The following is a 21440-nucleotide window of genomic DNA, read 5'->3' as shown; positions in this document are numbered from 1 at the left end:
TAGCAAAATAATTTGTGTAGCAATTAGAACTAGCGTAAAAATATGAGTTTAAAAAAATCAACAGTCTTAAAAATATTTGAAAAATCGAAGTAATCTTCAAATCGAGAAATTCTTATTGTCACGATAAAAAAATAAATAACCTAGGTTTTTGAAAATAGAACGAAAATATCACGAAAGTCTATTCTGCAGTTAGTTCATAAATTTTAATATAACTTGATTTGTTTTCAAGCATTTTACAGTACTAGTTATTTAAAAATATGAAGCCTTCGGTTAAAGAGGCAAATGAAATCAATAACTTTGATGAAGAAAAGTTCTCAACGTAATAAACCATAAGTAATACCAATAAACCATAATATTAAACCAAGTAAATACAAGAAGTTCTGTCTAGAACTGGACGAGCCTACTTTCCCGTATACCCATACTACTTTCTAGTACCTGATCAATATTCTCAAAATTAGCTAAAATCGCAAATTTTTTCAAACATATTTTAAAAATACTTTAAGCTGATTTCTAGGAATAAAATATTCCTCATTCATCTAAAAAAAATTACATCTGTAAAAAAAAAAAAAAATAAAAAAAATAAAAATTAAAAAAAAAAATAAAAAAAAAACGAACTAATAAAATAGCAGCAACTTTTAAACAAAGCAACTAATACACTTTTTTCCATAAAAAAATCTTTAACAGCTTTCAAAACGAAAAAATAATAATTAAAATTAATAAGCTCATTAAAATAAATACATCATATGAAAAAAAAATCGTTTCTTTTTCCCCTGTTGCCAAAAACATTTTTTTTTTGAATAAATTAATTCCCTTACCAAAAAAAAAAAAAAACAATAAAATGTCAACTTAAAGAAATAATTTTCATTGTCGAAAAAAAAAATCGTTTGCGCATATCTTTATGTAGAAACATAAATGACTTCGAGTTTATTCGCCAAAAACGGAGTACTTAAATTAAAACTTTAGCGTAAAAATAAAAACAAGTCACATCAACAATAATTATTTCACAGTTAAAACCATAGCTGCGGAGTCGGAGTCGAAGTCAATCTCATTTTGAGATAAAGGAGTCGGAGCCGAATATTTAGGAACTTGAGTCAGTCATTTGTCCTCCGTGTATAAATTTTTGCCAAAGCTACGAAGTAAGAGTCGAAGTAGGGGAGTCGGAGTCCGATTAATTGTCGGGAACAAGATTCGGAGTCAAGTGTCCCTAAATTCTCGGAGTCGAAATCTGGAGTTTGGCGTCAAGAGTTATTTCCAACAAAATTTGTTTGAAGTAAATCCGCCTTCAAATACGGAATCTACATTGACTTTCAGTTTCCCCGTAGGCGCTATTGTTAAGGGATTTGAACTGTTCAAAATTGAACGGAAAATTGTTCAAATCAAAAAGATATTTTATATACAAGTTTTTTATCAAAAGCTTTTTCCTACAAAGTTTGTTTTAAGCAAATTCGCCTCACAGTTCGGCATTGCCTTGAATTTCCCCGTAGGCGCTAATATTAATTTTTTTGAACTGTTCAAAATTGAACAAAAAGTAGTTCAAATCAAAAAGTAAAATATGGGAATGAGGTGTCCTTGCCGAGATCTTTCGAACAAAAAAAAAAGTTTTTTCGAATCGGACTATTCATTCAAAAGTTATTAGGGGGGGACAGACCGACAAACAGACCGACAGGCATTTTTCCCCATCTCAATAACCTACTTTCCAATTTTTAATTTTTCGATATTTATTTAATTATTTTATTTATTTTTGACTTTTTTTTTTGTTTTTCGCGATATTTTTAAGATGCATTAAGCCTTCTTTCATGCTTTTTTCTTCTTTTTCTGACTTTTACTGGGAAAGTAGGCTAAAAACCACAATGAATAAAAATGTTAAGAATATTCCCTAAATTAGGAAAATTATCGTTAAACCGTTCATTTCCTTGAATGGATAAAAGAAAACGATCTTGATAATCTGGAATTTTTTGTCCAGTCGAATTTATGTCGCAAGCGCAGAAAGTTAGTGGGTTGCTTTTCTGTAAATGGCTTTTCTCTGCAACCAGAGTTACTCGGCAAGGAAACCTATCGTCTGTGGTGCCGGAAACTATTTGTTCAGTAGCATAATGGAGCACTTCTTTTTATTTTCCTGTTGATAAACTTGATTTTGAAAAAACACATTACAAAAATAAAATCTATAAAAAAGATGTTTTTTTTTAATTAAGAAAATTTAAAAGTAATTTTCCCAGTTCTGTGTGAATTGAAAACTCTCTTTCTCTTTTCTTTTTACACTATGGTAATTGCTTCTCCCCCCCCCCCCCAAAAAAAAACCCTTACAGTATGGACACATTTACAATTTGAAAGATTTAAAAATTAATCCCAATGAAGAAAAAAAATAATAGAACTCACTCTCCTTTCAGTTAATGATCCATCTCTGTTGTAGGAACTTTATTACTCGAAACTTTTTAAACTCAAAGCTCGTTTAAATAGAAAATCAATTTTCTTGAATTTTAAATTTCGGTAGGTAAACAATATTACTTTGAAGGCATCCGCTTCTATTATAAGAACCGATTTATATTTGTGCACTTCTATAGCATCCCCTCCCCAATTCCGTCCTGAAATTTCTTAAACGAGGTAAATAATTTTATTTTTAAAATGGTGTTGAATTGGGTTGGTATACTAAAGTATTGCTGTATTAAATAATAACTTCCTTATTACTTAATTATGTTCAAAATAAAAGAACAGAAAATGAAATAAACTGTTTTTTGTTTACACAATAACGATTAAAGCTTACTATATCATATATCATTAAATTTACATTGCACTTTCTGACTCAATCGATGCTTTTTTTAAAAAAGCTTATTGGTTATATAGTATTATTGTTAAAAATATCCCATTTAGTAGTTATTTTACAAATATACACACTATGAAACCAAAGTATTGGTAAAAATGTGCATTTTTGCAAATTTCTGGAGAAAAATAGACCAACTTTTCTGTAAGTTTTGCCACGTAAAAGGTACGCTCCAGCTGTCATTTTCCAATTTAAAAAAAAAACACCCATTCATTTAGGGAATCGGTAACAAATTAAAGAAAAAAAAAATAGTTTTTGATCACCCTTTCCCGTCAATAGCTATGAAAAAGCTATGAACTTCAGAAGCAAATTTGTGTACTATATACAATTATTCTATGGATTTTCGTGAAAATATCACTCATGTTCACGAAGAGACAATTATTTCTTTTAAAAATATTCAGGGTTCTTGAATTTGATGTACTAAAATCGGGATATATGTTGAAACTCTTCTCAGAATTAAAACCGTGATTCAAATCACAACGAAAGGATAATACATAGATGCAGATCACAAAGGATATAGTTCCTCCCCCTCCAAACCGTGTGAACGTTATCACACACACCGAAGCAGGTTTTAAAGTTCCTTTTAAAACATCCATCATGTTTTATGAAAACGTTTTTAAAATTCCATCACATTAAAAAAAAAAAAATCCAGAACAAATTTTCATTCAATTAAGCATTTTTTTCACTTACTTATTTATTTATTTTAAAGCAATCTTGCATTTCTAACGTGTGTTGTTTTATTATAAACTCGAGTCATTTTTTTAACGCTCGCATGGTTTCTTTTTTTTATTTCGAGGAGGGGTGTAAGGTGTAAGTTATAGCATTTGTTGCAAGTAACTTTTTACAGATCACTTTTGTCACCTCCAGTTAACTATGGAAAATAGTAGATCGAGTTGCTGTAAAAAGAGCTAAAACGTTAAATACTTTCTGCTATGTTGGTTTTCTAGAATAACGCACTCTGTTTATTACTGCAATCAATTGCGTTGTAGTCCTCCTCATGAACGTTGGCATTTCTCTACGGAAAAGTATGTTTCAAAATCAACTGTAAACAACAGTCGCATGGTGACTTAACTCAATTATTGTCTAAACAAGTTTTCTTCAAAAAGAATCTCTGTTTTCTTACAATTACGACGTTTAAGTAAAATAATTACACGTCGTCGAATTTTTGCAGTCTTTCGAGTGCCAACAATGATGAGGTGGACTATAAACCATATACAGGTAAATAATAAAACTATCTATTTTATTGCAGGCCAAAGACCATCATCATCATCACCAACAGCAACAGCAACTACAGCATCAGCAGCAGCCTCAGCAGCAGCGCAGCGGCAGGGGTCGCCGAGAGTCGTCAGTGGACCTGGCCGCTGTGACCGAAGCCCACGGTCTCGTGTCGGACATGCTGGCCGACCCCGAGTTGCCGCCCCACATCATCTCGGGGCTGCGCACCCTCTCTTCCCTCCTCTCGCCCACCCCCGCCGCCTCCTCCTCCTCCTCGTCGTCGTGCTGCGCCCCACCCCGTCTCCACCACCGGCGGTCGCCCCAGCGCCGGAAAGGGAGCCTCATTCTGCCCTACTTCCGGTCGACCTCGGACAACGAGGAGATTCCCTTCACGGGGGAAAGGCCCTCGGCCTTGCCCAAGGTAAGGCACACATTAGCAGATTTTATGTTGTCTTCAGCGCAAGAGATTGGAGCTGTGCAGAAGATGTGAAACCATTCTCCAGAAATATGTTGTGGAACATATTTTCTGGACTATGGCTCTCAGTTGCTGATGCCAGATTTACGGCAGATAATTATAATATGTTTCTGAACAACGAAACATACTTTTGATTAATCGAAATACAATCAAAACTGTTTTGGTTCGGTGAATAGGGACCACATGAAAATAATCGCATTAATAAAAATCGTTTAAGTAACTATAAAAATTGCTTTCGCTACTATACATATAAATATTTAATGAGGTGGATTGGGTTCGCATAAAAAAAGTCTTACGTAGAAAATAACGCAAGAACTTACGAAATAACTAGGAATTACTTTTTTAAAACGAGTTCAAGACAACACTACTTGGAATCTCGCCAAACCTTTTATAATCTGGTTTATTAAATACACATTTTAAAATTTTTTATTTGCATGTGTTGTGGCAAGTTTCAATTTGCCTAATGGAACGTTTCAATTTTCCAAATGGAACTCCAAATTTCGCCGAATGATGATAGTTTTGCCAAATGGAAGCCCAAATTTCACCGAATGATTATATTTTCACCGAATAGAATATTATAAACTCCAATATTATCCAACTATATACACCAATAATATAAACTCCAAAAATACTAACTCCAAATGTTGCCGAATAAAACTTGAAATTTCGCCGAATGATGCTAATTTTTGCGAACGGACTACAAATTTCGCCGAATCACGATAATTTTGCTGAATAGAGCTCCAAATTATGCCGAAAAGAACTTCAAATTTTGCCGAATGATGCCAATTTTGCCGGAAATTTCGCCGAATTAACTCCAAATTTCGCCGAATGATGATAATTTTGCCTAATAGAACTCAAATTCTGCCGAAGGATGATAATTTTGCCGAACCGTCAGACAAAATTTGCCGAGTAAGGAAATTTTTGGGAGGTCACAGTGACATTCCATTGGAGAGCCCCTATTTTCGTCACTTGAACACACCCTACCTCGCACTTATAAATAATTTCGTCAATTGAGGTTCAATCTGGTTGAAATTTTCATGTGCCACACACAAAAAAAAAAAAAAAAGAAGAAGAAGAAGAAAGGAAAGGTCGTACAAGAACAGGTTTGAATGTATGTTCTTGAAATGGAAAACGAAATATATTTCTGATTTTTTTTTTTTTTAAAGAAACATATTTGATTATCAGAAATTTGTTTTTGGATTACGAAACTTATCTGATTATCAGAAATTTGTTTCTGGATAACGAAACATATTTCTGGTCGTTAGACATATGCTTCTAGAAAGCGAAGCATATTTCTGACCGTTGTATAGATGAAGTAGCATGTTTGCGATAATTTTAGTTAAACAGAGCAATTTAAAGACTTTCAAAGTAAAATTAATAAAGTTTAGCTGTTTTAACAAAAGTTGATTATGCACCAAGGCAAAATCCTCTATAATGAGCAACCTAAAAAAATAAATGCCTTTTTTTGCAAAAAAAAATAATAATAAATAAATAAATACAAATAAAAAAACCTAATTAAGACCATACGAACATTATTGCTTCAAAAGAATATTTAGAATAGAAGCAACAGCTCTCCTAAGTAATTTTTACGCGTACTCTGCACGAATATCGCACTTTTAAGTATGTAATCAATCTGGTTAGCCGACCGTTGAATGGATATTTGAGTGCAATTTCATTTCGAAAAATTTGTAACATTTTTTAAAACTGTAGCATTTGGCACACGGCAATAAAGCATTTTAAAGTGATGTACTGTCAGACCACCGATTATATGGAAAGGCTAATATCCGGTTTATAAGCGGAAATGGACGCGTCAATTAGCTTTCAGGGATAGTAGGTTTTTGATACAGATACGCGCGTTTGCCTATTAATTATTTCGACTCAGTATTTAAAAATGACTGTTTATTCACTGCAATAATTTTTAATCAAAACAGTATTTAATCTACAGTGGCTCCCAAAAGTGTTCGTACACCTACGACTCTCAATGAAATTGGCCATTATCCATTGGTTAGAATTAATATTTCGGAATAGGTATTTTATTATAAGAGCTATGATTTATTTTTAACAAAACTGCATGAAAATTTTTAATAAAACATTAAAACATATTTTTTTAAAAATCAAAAACCAAAAATTGCCAGAAATTTTATCTCACACAAGTCTTCGTACACTTTGAAAAAATGTCAAAAAATTAGTAAATAATCTAACATTTTACAAAGTTATTATTTAGTGGAATGTCATGCAGTATCAACAACAGCTTTTAAACGTCTGGGAATAGATTTCATTGTTTTTTCTTTCTTTTTTTGTTCAATTTCTGAGTAGGTGTTCAGCCTCATTTCGAGTCTTACTGTTTCTAGTTCGCTTTTCGTTTCAATGGTGTATTTTCGTAATCTAACTACCAGATATCTCCAAATATGTTCCATTAAGTTTGAATCTGGCGATTGAGAAGATATTTCTAAGCTTAAGCACAATTTTTGAGGCACCAAACGCAAACGTGTGCTTCTTATCGTTATCTTGATAAAAAACAAAGTTGTTTCCGATTACCAAATTTTGGGCTAATAGTTATAAATTGTTTTTAAAAATATTTAAGTGAACAGCATAATTCATTATTTCATCAAAAAATTCCAAATTTCCAAGTCCTGATGCTGTAATGCACCCTCACACTAGAACACCTTCACCGTCCTGATTAATTGATCCAACCAAGTTCTTAAGATTAAATTCCTCATTTTTTCTTCTATTTACAATTATGCAACAATTTAACCCAAAATGCTGAATTTATTCTCAACTATAAGTAAGACGTTGTTCCAAAACGTTTTGAGCTTATTTATCATTGATATTACGACGGAAAGCGTTAGCTTACTGTTTTTCGCACGAACAAGAAAATTTCTGCGGGAAGAGGTCCCATTTAATCCAGCTAATCAGAGAACTTGGCAAACAATTTTAGGTGAAAATTAAACTTAAAATGTTTCATTCAATTCTGCAGACACTTTTTCAGCACTCAAATGTGTATTTTTTATAATTTTTTTAACTGCAAACCTCTGATCACGTATTGTTAACTTTGCCAGTTGACCTTTTCTTACCGTGTTTTCGATCCGATTCTTGTCTTTAAAGCATTTTGCCAAGCACTTCACTATAGAATGGTATAAATTACATAATTTAGAGACATTTGAAACCAATTTATGGCTACTGTGAGGGAAAAAAATCAAATTTCGAATCGTGTTTGTTGTTTTTTACACATACCAGCAATTTTAAAATAATAAGCAGAATATTAGGGAATAAATAGACAAAAAATTAACGGCAAATGACTTTACAGTGTCATTACGATGCAAAAATAATAAAAAACCCACATATGATAATTTTAATTATGAATTTATTCGAAAATATTTCAGTGTACGATGACTTTCGTGGCGTATTTTTTCTCTTTATCTTCGTTTTTTGACAAATTTCAAAAATAAATTCTGGCAATATTTTAAAAAAACACTGCTGGGTTTTATTCAGAATGGCATAGGAATGGTGTGAAAAAAAATTGGACTTCATATTCGAATTCAGTTTTGCGATATTTTGGTTTTATTACAAAACTTCAAGGTGTACGAACACTTTTGGGAGCCACTGTATATACTTACTCAAAATTTTATTGATTTATTTTGTTGACAACATAATTTTGGGCTGACGATTTTACTTTCAAATTTCCGAACGAAACGAAAACGTTTTATTTTCTTTTTGTTGTTTCCATGGAAACTCATTTTGTTTCCACTAATTTTCACCTCAATTAAGACAATAAATAAATAAGACTCTTTTGATATTATGAAACACGTGCATTAAAATCAGGTCGCTATGTTCCTTTTTCCCCTGCTAGACTCATTCAGATGGAATCGTCTTAACTTGGCCGATTGCCAAATTACATACAATCCGTGGTCAAACAGTATGTTTTTTTTTTTTTTTTGAGGAGTTGAAATGGAAAAGAGTTCATCAAAACATTGAATGAGCACTCTCAACCAGTGAAGAAACACAAAAATATCTTTCTCTTTTTTTTTGGAAATGCATAGAAAAAAGAAGGGAGCTACTACTGCCAACGGGGTTGTTTCTTTCAGTCAAAAGTACTACTTTTAGTCACTGAAATTAATAGAATGAACGAAAAAAATAACATGGAACCAGAAAAAACTTATTTTCTCAAAAGTTGTTTTTTATTTAATTGTTTTAAATGTCCGATTTTGGAAATAAGGCGTGGTCTTTATGACGTCACAAATGGTGTACTTTGGCGCGCAAAATGTTTGAGCTTTGCTGTCAGACCGCGTTGCCAGGACACGATACTTTGCGCTGTGCGCTAATGGTATCAGTGAAACATTTCAACACTTGTAATGTCAGGTGCAGAAGCGTAAAAAATGAATTACAATCAACACGCCCATTAAAAAATTGTTGAAAAACATCAAACTTTATATAATTTTTTAAAAAAAAGGTTAAATCTTATGTTTTTAAACATGCTCTTTCAGAATAAAATACTTTTAAAATTTCAGAAACAACCCAATTCTCATATGAAAACATATTTGAAACCTTACTAAAAAAAAAAAAAAGCTGTTCAACCCGGAAGCTGGGGGATCATTCACTTCTCAGTCTATGCAAACCCTGTTTTAATTCACTCTGATATGTTTTTCTAAACAGTACAATGCCTAGAGATTTTCTAATACCGGTTCTGTTCTTTTTCAGCGACTGCGCAAAAATCTCCCCCCGAGCCTGTTGAGGCGCATGTCTACAGCCACGTGGACGACCACGACATCGGCAACGGGGATGCCTACACTAGAGCCTGAACCTCTCCGGAAAAGAAGCACCAGCTTCAGGAATCTGCAGTCTCCACCACCGACAGCGACTCAGGAAGAACAGCAGCTGTTTCAGCAGGAGCAGCAGATACCCGAACCCGAACAGGAGAGACAGTTTTCACCCGGGTAAGGCTTGGAAAGCTGAAAGTGGCCAACAGTTTTTTTTTATTTATTTATACATATTTTTCTTATTGCAGAAAATTATTTTCTTCTTTATTTACCAAAATTGAATGCTACCCATGTGGGTTGTCTGTAAATTTTCATGTACGTCATCAAATAGTGAGTTAAATTTAATGTTGTTGAATATGCACAAAAAGATGGCGTATTTAATTTTAAAAAAATGCCGAACTATTCATCTGAGCTTTATAATAGTTGTACTCCGTAACCTTCAAAAAAAAAAAAAAAAAAAAAAAGCGGCCCTTACGAAAACGGGACTGCACTTTCTCAGTGCTTTGTCGAACACGCGTTTTAGCCATGCGCAGCCATCTTCCTGTGATAAATATCGGCCGGTTAACTCCTGTGTACAGAGCTGTGGATTCGGAGTCGGATTCAGACTGATTTGGGGTAAAGAAGTCAGAATCTGGAGTAAAAGAATTCAAAATTCTAAGAGCCGTAGTAGTTCATTTTTCCTCCGGGTCCACAATCTGTTATGGCTGTCAGAGTCGTAGTCGGGATTGTGGAGTTATGAAATAGATTTTTGGTAAAGGGGGTTGGAGTCAGGTGTCAGAGACTTTTAAATTACAAGAGCCGACCTTGGAGTTGATCATTTCAACTCCGAATTCACAATCTGCCATGGCTGCCATTAAGAAGTAAAGCACACTAGTCATCATAGTAGACATGGGAAGAAAATGGCGGTTAGCTCCTAGATGGCGGACGTGTCGCTACTTAAACTACGATTTAGGGCTTTAGCTCAATCAGGTCGAAGTTTGCTGTCAAAAATCGGTTTTCTTTGAGTAAATGCCATATCTGTAAATCTCTTTCATCTCTCCTTATATATATATTTTTTTAGTGGATTGACCTAAGTTTGTTACTAAACGTCTCTTTTTGAGCAATCACGATTGTTAATTGTTTTCGCTTGACCGTCCTTGACGTTCCGGTTCCTTTTTCAGATTGGATCGCGGCCTCTGCAGCGCCACCACCCACCGGCCTCTGCGTGCGCGCCTCCTCTGGTCCTGACCACTGTCCCCCGGAATCCGGTGGCGAGCATGTCCTTCACACACGCGAGCGCCTTTACACACACACCCGCTTTTACAAACATACACTCACGCCTTTGTGCATACCATTCGGGTCTACGCACACACACAAGCCTAGCCTACACATGCACGCACACTTACACACACGTCTGCGCACACACACACACACAACTATACACACGCAACCGCCCAGGAGGAGGGGCAGGCTTGAAGGGACAGAAGCCGTTTGTAGAAACAATAACTCCAATGAGTAGGGTACTACTGAAACTCGTGATTGCGAAAAACATAATTTGAATTCAGAATTTCAGAATTCAAATTAGATTTTTTCCTCTTTTTTCAAACGATATCTTATCTATAGATAAATTCTTTTTCACACGGGTTACGGAATTTGCTTTTTGTCTTAGATGTACTGTGTTTTTTAATTACTTTATCTTTTCCTTTGTTTATGTGCGCCTAAGGTTTCGTATTTATATTTTTACCACGGTACTTCGTTATACAAATGGTATTAACTGGCTATCAAAATGAGGAGAAAGTAGCGGTAAAATAAGTGGGGGAGAGGGGGATGTTCTATATTTGGCCTTTGTTTGGTCACATCCATTGGTTTCGACCATTGGTTTTTTGGTCGAAATCTTAGTTAAACTCATACTTTCACTTCGCCAAGAGGCGAAGTGAAAGTATGAGTTTAACTAAGATTTCGCTTTTTAGACGTTATGCTCGCTCAAGAAGAAGTGATCAAAACCGCTTTCATGTGTAGAGCCAAAATATAACCTTAGCGGGTGCTCGAGTTAAATTCTAGCTCTGGGAATTCTACAGTTTTCAAGATTTTTCCCTCATTTCATTTTTTTTCGATAGAATTTTTGATAATTAATCTCGAACATTGTGTAACATAAATGTCTCTTCCCTAACAGCCTGGAATCGTTGATCTCAGCCCTCCCAGAACGCCACCTGCCGCCGACGAAAGGGCAGCGTTCCTTCTCGACCACAGCCCTGCCCTCTGACCACCCCCAGCGTCGGAACTCTCGCGAGCGGAAGACAGTGGCCTCTCTCCATCCCCTGACGCCACACGACGTCCAGTGCCTCACCTCCTTGCACAAGGTCGCCACCAAGGAGGACGAGAAGGCACAGGACGGAGACGAGGAGCAGGAGGAAGAGGAGGAGGAAGAAGAAGAAGTCTCTCCTCCCGAGGAGCAGCCCCAGGCACCCACCATCAAGGAGGAAGAGGAGGAGGTAATTATCGCACCTTTCCATAAATTGTTAAGAGCGGAGCTGCTTTTCCATCTGGCCGTGAACATCCGCATGCAGATAATGAGACTCGTGAAAAACTCGGGGAATTTTCATATTCTCATTTCTCGACGTTTCCTGAAAGAGAATAGCGAAAGGCGGACATCGATTACGTAATGGAAGGCTTCATTTAGGTGTACAAAGAGAATATGCAAGTTAGTTTTCGTCTGAACATCAGAAAACGGTGCGAAAGAATGTCAAGACATGAATGCGATCGAGAGAAAATCTCATTCATAAAGGACACTCTAGGGCACGCACGCATATTACAAATAGGAGGAAAAGTTTTCAAAAATTTTTATTTAGCTTCTTTATTAGTGCTGTTACTGTCTCTGAAATACACATATGACTCTATATTTCTAGCAAGAAAGTAAAAATTTTCATACTATAATAGCCTGCATAAGTTTTATGTACCACATGAGCATCTTGAAGATGCTTAATATTTGTTATTTTAGACTGTGGGAATCGGTGATGGTGTAATAGTCATTGAATAGACTGTTTCCTGATAATACCTATGCTGTCAAGAGCCCGAATTACCACCGTCCTGGAGCTGTAGGAGGAAAGCCATGATGTCAGCTGTCAACTTTAGACGAATTGAATGACTTTTTACCAGTTTTTTAATAAAAAGTCACAAGAATTGTTAGACATTATAGGTCGGATGAAGTTTTTAACACATATCAAATGAAGCTATGTCAGTGTCTACTCCATGGTCGATAACTTTGTAATAGAAGAAAAATCTACTTTGTTTAGAGAGCAACATAGATTGAATGTTTTAATGCTCCTTAGATTTCATATTTTATGCTCTCCAAGCTACAGAAAATAACTAAGCACGTGTAACTGCCCTTCCCGACCTCATTCTAACACTACAAATACCAAACTCAAGAATTGACACAATGTAGTGGAAGAAAGAGTGTTTGATGTGCATCCAAAAAACTTCGATCCATTCATCAGGCAGCCAGACCGTGTAGCATTATTCATCTCTTCTATTTTTAAGTATTAAAAATCACTAAAATGAAGACTCCATCGATATGGCTGAAACTTCTTATGGGGACCAATTGCCACAGCGATAAAAAGTTAGTCGTAGCTTTTCTGCGCATCAGTTCTACATAATTTTATTAACAAGCTTATTGCCAACCGATGACATTCGCTTCTTTTATTCCAGGGTTAAAAATTACATTTATACTCAGAAAACCATAACTTACTGACAGCGTTAGGACGTCATTATGAACAGGTAATTGTTCAATGCCAGTTTCATAAACATAGCAAGTTTGTTACCAGCAAATCGTTTTGTTTCCATTGTAAAGGTTGCGAATCGAAAATTATTGCAAATGGCGATATGCAGCTAGCCAGTAGTTGCATGGTTGTAGAAATCCAGATATTTTTAGCGCCTGAAGATTAGTCCTATTATTATCAACAACATCCAATTCAATGGGAAATTAAGAGTGATATTTACGAATGACTTGGAGTATTTGTCTGTATCACAGAATACCAAACAGAATATCAGTTCGTCAGCAGGATACATCAGTTTACACAATTGTTCAGTTAAGGTAATTCATCCATGCGATATTAACTGAAGCAGATCTTTCACACCCTAACTGAGTCGTATTTAGATATTCTGCAGCTCCAAGATCCACATTAATATGCTGCTCTATCAGTAAGTAAGTCGAAAGATTAGTGCCGCTATTTACCGTTGGTACAGTCTTGATTCGCTTAGTACAACGAAAATTACTTTTATCTAATGAAAAAAGTGCTTTCAATGTAAATCTATATAATAAAAAAAGTTACCTCACTTGAAATAATAGCAGCTAATAAAAAATTGCCATGCTTTCAACAAAGCACTTTTAAATTTGAACATGCGGCGAAGATTACAAGTGTTCAGTGACGTACCTAGCATGGGTGACACCCGGGGACCCGGGGATATAATTTGTAGTGCCCCCCCCCCCAAATTTTTTTTTTCAAATTTGTAGTCTTAAATATGCATTTTAGTTTCATGTTTTTCAAAAACTTGTGATTTCATTCTGAGTGTTACCTCCGCAACACCCCGGAAAGTACCCCTCCCATAGCGAAGCCACTTCAAGTGTTTAAACATAAACGACTGCCTATAAAGATGCGATTGCGCCACTTTTCAGTTACATTTCAGCTAAAAAAGAAGCATTTACATCGAATAATGCTTATTTCTTTCCTTCATGTTTCATAATTTTATTTTATTTATTATTCTATAAAAGTAGACTAGTTTTAGCTGTAACTACTGTTCTCTTAGTGTATATCATGAACGTGATTAAATTTGTTCATGGATTTACTAAGCTGCCTCCAATGCTCATCCCGGTTAATAATTATTACACAGCGCCCATTACAGACTCAAAATATGTTGTAGCTCTATAACTAGAGGCTAATGTTGTTGCATTATACAAATCAAGTGCGATTTCTTTCCTCAATTTACGCAATAGCGCAGTCAATAAATCATGTCCTCTGAGTGAAAATAATGCTAATGATTGAATAAAGAGCAGCCAATCAGAAAGTGATTGACACCACGGAAGCGAGTTAATTGATTTATGCAAAACCAATGACGTGCACGTAATTTGGTCTGTTTGTCATCAGGGCGAAACTAAAATTAGCTTTCTATTAGAACCAAAGTACGGCCTCATTTAATTATGAATACAAGAGATGTAGCCCGACATATTTTCTCCGAAACAGTTTTAACGGTACGCTGTAAATGTAAGAGCTCACGTAAAACACTTTCAGTTTGAGCACGAAAAAAGCATTTATCTTTCAAAAATTGTAAATTGCAATTCAATTTAAAAAAAAAAGAATTGAAACTGGACATGATTTTGCATTTGTAAAATTACCAACTTTAAACTTTTAAGATGCAGTGGAACCTCGAAAACTCGACACCCCAAGGGAACATGAAGACATGTCGACGTAAGCGGATGTCAACTTACTGAGGCTCCATTATTTTAATTCCTAAAGAGTATATGTATCACCCACTTACTATTGTTAACATCCACATTATGAAAATTATTTCCAGTAAATAAATATTCTTTCCGTTTTCCTTTTTTAAAAAGTGCATAATGAAATCACTAACATTTTTTGAATACCTCGTGAAGAATACATTTATAATTTTTGAAAAGAGGTGAAAAAGCTTCTAATCAGTCAGCTCTGTTAAAGATAAAACGAGCTGATGTGTGCATCACATGACTTCCTTTTACACCAATTAAAAGTTATTTCCCCATTATTGGCAATTTTAATGTGATTCAATAGTTAACTCTCTAAATATCACCAACAATGGCGAAATTAAAACTAAATTTAATTTTAAAAGAATCGCCAAATTTGTCGCTAAGTTGGCGACAAAACTTGGCGACCAAAAGCTTGACGATATATTGCCAAATGTTTGTATAAATTATAAAACCACTTGAGTTTGCATTGAAATTAACATTGATTTCCCCCCCCCCCCAAAAAGGTGTAAAAGATCCCCTGTGGAACATCCGAATGCAACCAGAAAGGGAAGTGCACAACTAGACCCCATTAGGAGTCTACGTACCAAGTTTCAACTTTCTAAGACATACCGCTCTTGAGTTATGCGATATACATACGCGCACATACGCATATACATACATACGTATGTACATACATACGTACATACGGACGTCACGAGAAAAATCGTTGTAATTAACTCAGAGAATCAAAATGGATATTTCGGGTGTCTATACGTTCTAAGGCACTTATCCGCGTGTGGTCGGGTTGAAAAAAAAAACTCAACATTAATTCGGCGGTAAGCAAAATGGAAATTAAGACCGAATTTCGAGTGAAAATTTTTTCGCGAATACAATACTTCCTTTTTTGTTAAAGGAAGTAAAAAACCTTCTCACAACATTTGAGCAGCATGTGGTACATTTATCCTAGCCTTTTAGAATTGCACAAGTTGTAGAGTGTGGTGGCTGACTCCCTAAAAGAGCTTTTCAGAAAAGTATTGATTGACCATAAACCGTAGCGTGAAATTCTGAGAAGAGGTCAATATGAAAGAATGTTGGTAGCGAAAATTGGATTACTATAGCAATTGGATGTCGACCTATAGGGATTTCTGCAAATGTGAGTCAAGTTGGAGAGGTTTTCACCCATTGATATTAGCATTGGGCCAACCATAAGAAAAATAAATGTCAAATTACCGGGATAGTCGAGTTATCGGCGTGTTACCAAAGTTTCACTGTGTTTTGTGACATCCAAGTACAACTTAAATTAAAAATAAAAAAAGCTTTTAATTAAAAAAAATATTTTTGCTTACCAATACAAAATAGATACATAGCTCAGATTATGCTAAATCATTAAACTTAGCATCATTTTTACATTGTTAAAAGTATTGAAATTATGATGCAGAAAAAAAAAAGTTCTTTTGAATGACATAAAATGTGCAAGAGTGTGGGAAAATTTTCATCCCTTCAACAGGCAATTTATGTGAAATTGATGCTTGGAAAATTAATTACAAAACTCCTAATTCGAAGTTTAAAAAAAAGGGGGAATATGGAGTCTCGCGGAAGCAAGTCCGCCATGGACAGAATTTCATAATTTCTTTGACGTAACTTTTTTTTTTTTAATATAGGGTAAAAGCATAAATAGTCGGCCATTTAAGAGATCGGTTGTTGATTTTTGTTAACCTATAAATTTCAGTAACTAATACAGCAACAGAAACATTGTAAAGCTTTTGGTTATACCTTTCTGATAATGATTTACCAACTTGTTTCTGGAATAAAAACACCTTTATCTTTAAAACCAAGCTATTGTTAATGCAAGAAAATGCTCCAGTGGTCGGCCATAGATATCCAGTGCTCGGCCGTGTATGAGCCTAGTAGTCTGCCGTTTCATTTTCATTGCTCTTATGGGGTGCGAGTGCATTAATTTAAACAAAACTGAATGCGAATCTTACAGCATAGCAGTGTACTTAATTAATTGTTCCAGTAATTACGAAAGAATTGTACATTCTTGATGTCTTCGTTACGTTTTTCTTTATATTACCTTCCAAACTGAAACCAGTTTAAATATGCAAAACAAGCTATACATTTTTTTTATCATTTATCTTCTACATCTACGGTCCTCAACCTAAGGGAGAGGCAGGGAGGGAGTCTAGGGTTCGCAGAAGAATATCAAGGGGGGCATGAGGGTATATCTGATAAAATAAAAATTAAAACAAACATTGACATTCGATTGTGTGTTCACATGTGAATATTAAATAACAGTGTCGGCCCTCTCATTAATGTTGTGAAAGTGACTATTGTGCGCGTCAACCTCACCTGGATCCTATATTACCTCAAAAAATTGTATTTACTTCTTTTCATCATGGATTTCATAAGGTTTTAGTAATAAATTGTTAAAAATCAAGTTTTGAACAGTTGAGTTAAATTTTGTGTGTAAAACTATCAGGATTTTTTCTTAATTACTATTTTTCAGCTATCCCTATCAGTTCCAGTTTTCTACTATACTAAAAGATTATAAATGAAAGTCGCATGTAAAGCAAAATTTATCATGAAAATTTAAGGCACTTCGTTGTGAACAAACTGAATAAACTTAAATTGTGTAGGCAGGTACGTATTTTCAAAGTTTTTCAGGGGGGACGGGGGCAAAGGCTATGAACTCAATGTATTTTATAGGAAAAAAGCATCAAAATGCAAGCAAAATAAATATTTGCACTATGTTTCAAAAATACATATATAATTGCCCCCCTCCTCCCAATTGCCTAAATTCTGTGTGTAGGAGACTTGAAATTCAAAAATGGGGGTATCATGAAAATAATCCTGCAGCTTTCAACAAGAATATTAGTAAACGATGAGTAAACTAAAATGGAATTTGAAGTTACGTAATGCAATTTCGAATTAAAGTCAGCATTATTTTGAACAAGAATTTTTTTTTTTTTTTTGATTTTATAGGGAAGAAAACCCAAGGAATTAAATACTTGGTTATAGAAAGCTGTAGTAAGAAGTGGCATCAACATTTGAAATAATTAGCCTTAGTAAAATACAAACTTTTTGAACCTTTGGTGAAGCAAATAGTTTAGCATAATGAGCAATAGAAAGAATAACCACAGGTTTAACTCATTCAAATAACTTAAGCTAACGTAACTATTTAAGTATCACATCTTAATTCTTTACATTTAGATGTTTATCATTTGCCGAATGAATGCCGATTGAAATCAAATCATTTGTTTTATCAATTTCATCAACGTAAGATGGTTTGTAAAGAAAAATGATTAATCACCATTTGGTAATGACATGCTGAGTATCGGAACTTTTATTCTAAACGCAACAATGAACTGAATTTACAAAACTTGTTTTCGAGAATTCTAATTTTAAATGAACATTGGAAAAACAAATTTTTTAAATTACTTTTTGGTAAATTTTAAAAAATCTATATTTAGAACGAGACCGACTCCTTGGTAGATCAACCAAACAGCATAAAACCAGTGGTAGAACCAAAAGCGCCTTGGTGGCTGAAAAGGAAGTGCAATAGAATTCCATTCCCAGTCGTCAGCCACTCCTTTAAAAACAATTGAGTCTAAGAAGGAGTTCGTTTTTTCATTCAAACATTATGTTATACAATCCATTAACACAAAAGTAAAATCAAATTTGCAGTTTCATTAATAAAAGAAGAGTACTTAAAATTTAAAGAAAATGTATCTTCTTAACAAAGAAATAAGCAGAATGGCAAACTAGGATGACGGGCACATTATCTTTACTAATAATAAAGCTGTAAGTCTGGATCTCTGTCTAGATGTCTGGATCTCTGTGACGCGCATAGCGCCTAGACCGTTCTGCCGATTTTCATGAAATTTGGCACAAAATTAGTTTGTAGCATGAAGGTGTGCACCTCGAAGCGATTTTTCGGAAATTTAATTTTGTTCTTTTTCTGTTCCAATTTTAAGAATATTTAACCGAGCAAATTATCACAACATGGATAAGCATATTAGTATAACGTAGACGAGCAAATTACCATAATGTGGACGAGCAAGCTACCGTAACATGAGCGAGCAAATTAATATAACAAATTGGCGAGAAATTCATCATCCATTATTTGTAAATATACAGCCAAACCAAATGACTTTTTAATTTTTCTACTACGGGGGCAAAGCCGTGCGGGTACTGCTAGTTCCAAATAAAGCAACTAATGAAACTTGAGTTAAAATTTTGACAGAAGAAGTAAGCGGAATACAATTTCGTTCCGATAGCTTTTACTACACAGTCCACGTAGGGGATTGGCGAGCGAAGCGAGTAGGAAGCGGAAGTCCCTAGTTTAAAATAAAATGACTCGTTACTACTTAAGAAAAAGTACCAACTCCTTAACTGTTTTTGGATGATAAATGGGGATAGGTACTTGAATGTGGGAAAGCGTCATATCCGATTTTGAGTCATGCATATAATATTTATAAGCAGTTTTTTGTCCTTGTGGCCGACTACTGGAGCACTTACCCTATAGAGATACAGTTCACGCAATCAAAAGAACCGGCGTCATATTATTTTTACAAACTTCTGCAGATATACCAAGGCTTATGCCAATCTTTGAACAGGTAACATCGACAAATATAGGACTGAAGAACAAATATGAAAAAGTAAGCTAAAATTCATTAAAAATTATGACTCTTAAAAGTAGGGAGTAATCATTTTGCTGTGGTTCTTACACGTGAAAATTTCCACTCGTCACAAACGATTTAAAGTTTTTATTTTGAAAATAATTTTGTTCTCTGCATTTTAGGAGGAAGAGGAGGAGGAATTACCCCCGCTGCCCTCCTTCCGACGCTCCACCGTCATGACCTCCGACTACGAGAGTAGCAACGACTCGCCCCCTAGCGGGTCTGAAGAAGCCGGGGCGCGGGTGCTCAGGGCGCATGCCTCGGTGCAGACCTCAATGTGGGCGGGAAAAGATCCTTGCGCCCTGTGTGGAAGGACAGCGCCCCTCACGCCTTCGCCACTCACTATCGCACCACCTGTTAGCCAGAAAGTTGTAAGTTTCATAGGGTTATCTTAAAGTTCACTACCGTTAAGAGATTCATTTCGTGACGAGAGTTCATTCCTCAGGTGGAGATCCCCCCCCCCCCACCCTACTTATAACCAGGAAACCACACATTATCGTAACAATGATTTTCTAAAAAGTTACAGCATAGTGAAACATGTTTCATGACGCATAAATCATTTGCCCTCGTCCCCCGTCATTGAAATAAGAGGTCTTAAATTTGGGTGATATTTAAAGAAAGGTGCCAAATTTAGCTAGAAACAGATAGTTAATTACTGTCTAACCACGGATTGTATGGAAAGACAAACATCCGGTTTACACGTGGAAATGGAAGCATCTATTAGTTTTCAGGGATGTCAGATTTTGCAGCTGTATGTTAGCCTCTAAAATAAGCAGAGTCTCATTCAACTGAGAGGAATACGCGCATAAAATTTTTATTTTTTACCTCATTCAGATGGAGTCACCTTAACTGGACGTTTGCCAATTCCATACAATCTGTGGTCAAACAGTAGTCGCTGTAACTTCGATACTTGCCGATTCGATAATTTGCCAGAAAAGACAACCACTCAAACACGCGCTCCAATCCAAGATAACTGATCTTAAGCTAATCCGTCGGCTCTGAGGCCTTAGGTGTAGCTATCATCCTGTTTAAGTCCCTTATATACGAGTCGACGCATCAGCTTAAGTTCAGCCATTTTGGATCGGAACGCGTGTTTGAGTGGTTGTCTTTTCTGGCTCGTTATCGCGTTTGATGATTTCACACTGGGAGCAATAATTAGCGACACGTGAATTGTTTATTAAATAAAGTATTATTTTTCTCAAAACCCGAAACTTTGCTCTAGTAGCCCTAGCTCAGCAACAATGCTAAATCCGATCCAAAATGGCTAAACTTAAGCTGGTGCGTCGGCCTGTATACAGGGTGTCCCAAAAGGTCGTTTACAAACTTAACATGCTGGTCTGTCATATCATGATGAACAAGATTTACATAGTAACATAAGTTCGAAAATACAATGCTGGCACACTACATACACACAAAGTCAGACACTAAAGGATGCACAACATGTCGCATATTTATTACACAAAGACGATGTTACGCAACATTTTAGTTTTCAAGGAAGGCTTATAGCTGTTGTTGAAATTTGCTGCCTTTAGCTGTCATACACGCGTCGCAACGACAAAGTACCGACCGTTGTAATAACGATCCATTCGGACAAGATTTCACCGATCGCTGCGTTGTCGTTGTAACGTGATTATGAGAGCTGACAGGACGGAAATTTTATCAACTACTTTAAGCTTTCCTTAAAAATTAAAATGTTGTGCAAAACTGTCTTTTTGTAATAGATATGCGACATGTTGTGCATCTGTTAGTGTCTGACTTTGTGTGCATGTAGTGCGCCAGCATTGCATTTGGGAACACATGTTCCTATGTAAATCTTGTTCATCATGATATGACAAACCAGCATGTTAAGTTTGTAAACGACCTTTTGGGACACCCTGTATATAGCGGTTCTAATCTTGTTTGCTCTATACATTGCTTACGTATCAATCACGTCAACTGTCATCAAGAATGGAAAAAATTACAAAGTTTACTTACTTACACAAAAATAACTTGTACTTGAGTTAAGGAAGCTAAGCAGAGAAGAAGGCAATATGAGAAGGAG

At 35.4% G+C, this 21440-nt stretch overlaps 1 protein-coding gene across 1 annotated transcript in view; it reads left to right on the top strand.

The window, feature by feature from the left end:
• LOC129234513 (cGMP-inhibited 3',5'-cyclic phosphodiesterase 3A-like) overlaps window positions 1-21440 on the top strand; it is a 103185-nt gene that overhangs the window by 37061 nt on the left and 44684 nt on the right. Inside the window, exons 2-6 of the mRNA XM_054868518.1 lie at window positions 4075-4454; window positions 9207-9442; window positions 11418-11604; window positions 11635-11736; window positions 19522-19770. Coding sequence (XP_054724493.1) covers window positions 4075-4454; window positions 9207-9442; window positions 11418-11604; window positions 11635-11736; window positions 19522-19770 — 1154 coding nt within the window. The remainder of the gene's footprint in view (window positions 1-4074; window positions 4455-9206; window positions 9443-11417; window positions 11605-11634; window positions 11737-19521; window positions 19771-21440) is intronic.

Source organism: Uloborus diversus, chromosome 1 (genome assembly GCF_026930045.1).
Source record: "Uloborus diversus isolate 005 chromosome 1, Udiv.v.3.1, whole genome shotgun sequence".
In the NCBI taxonomy this organism is placed as follows: Eukaryota; Metazoa; Arthropoda; class Arachnida; order Araneae; family Uloboridae; genus Uloborus; species Uloborus diversus.
The sequence above is the reverse complement of the archived record's forward strand: the minus strand, read 5'-3'. Positions and strand labels throughout refer to the sequence as shown.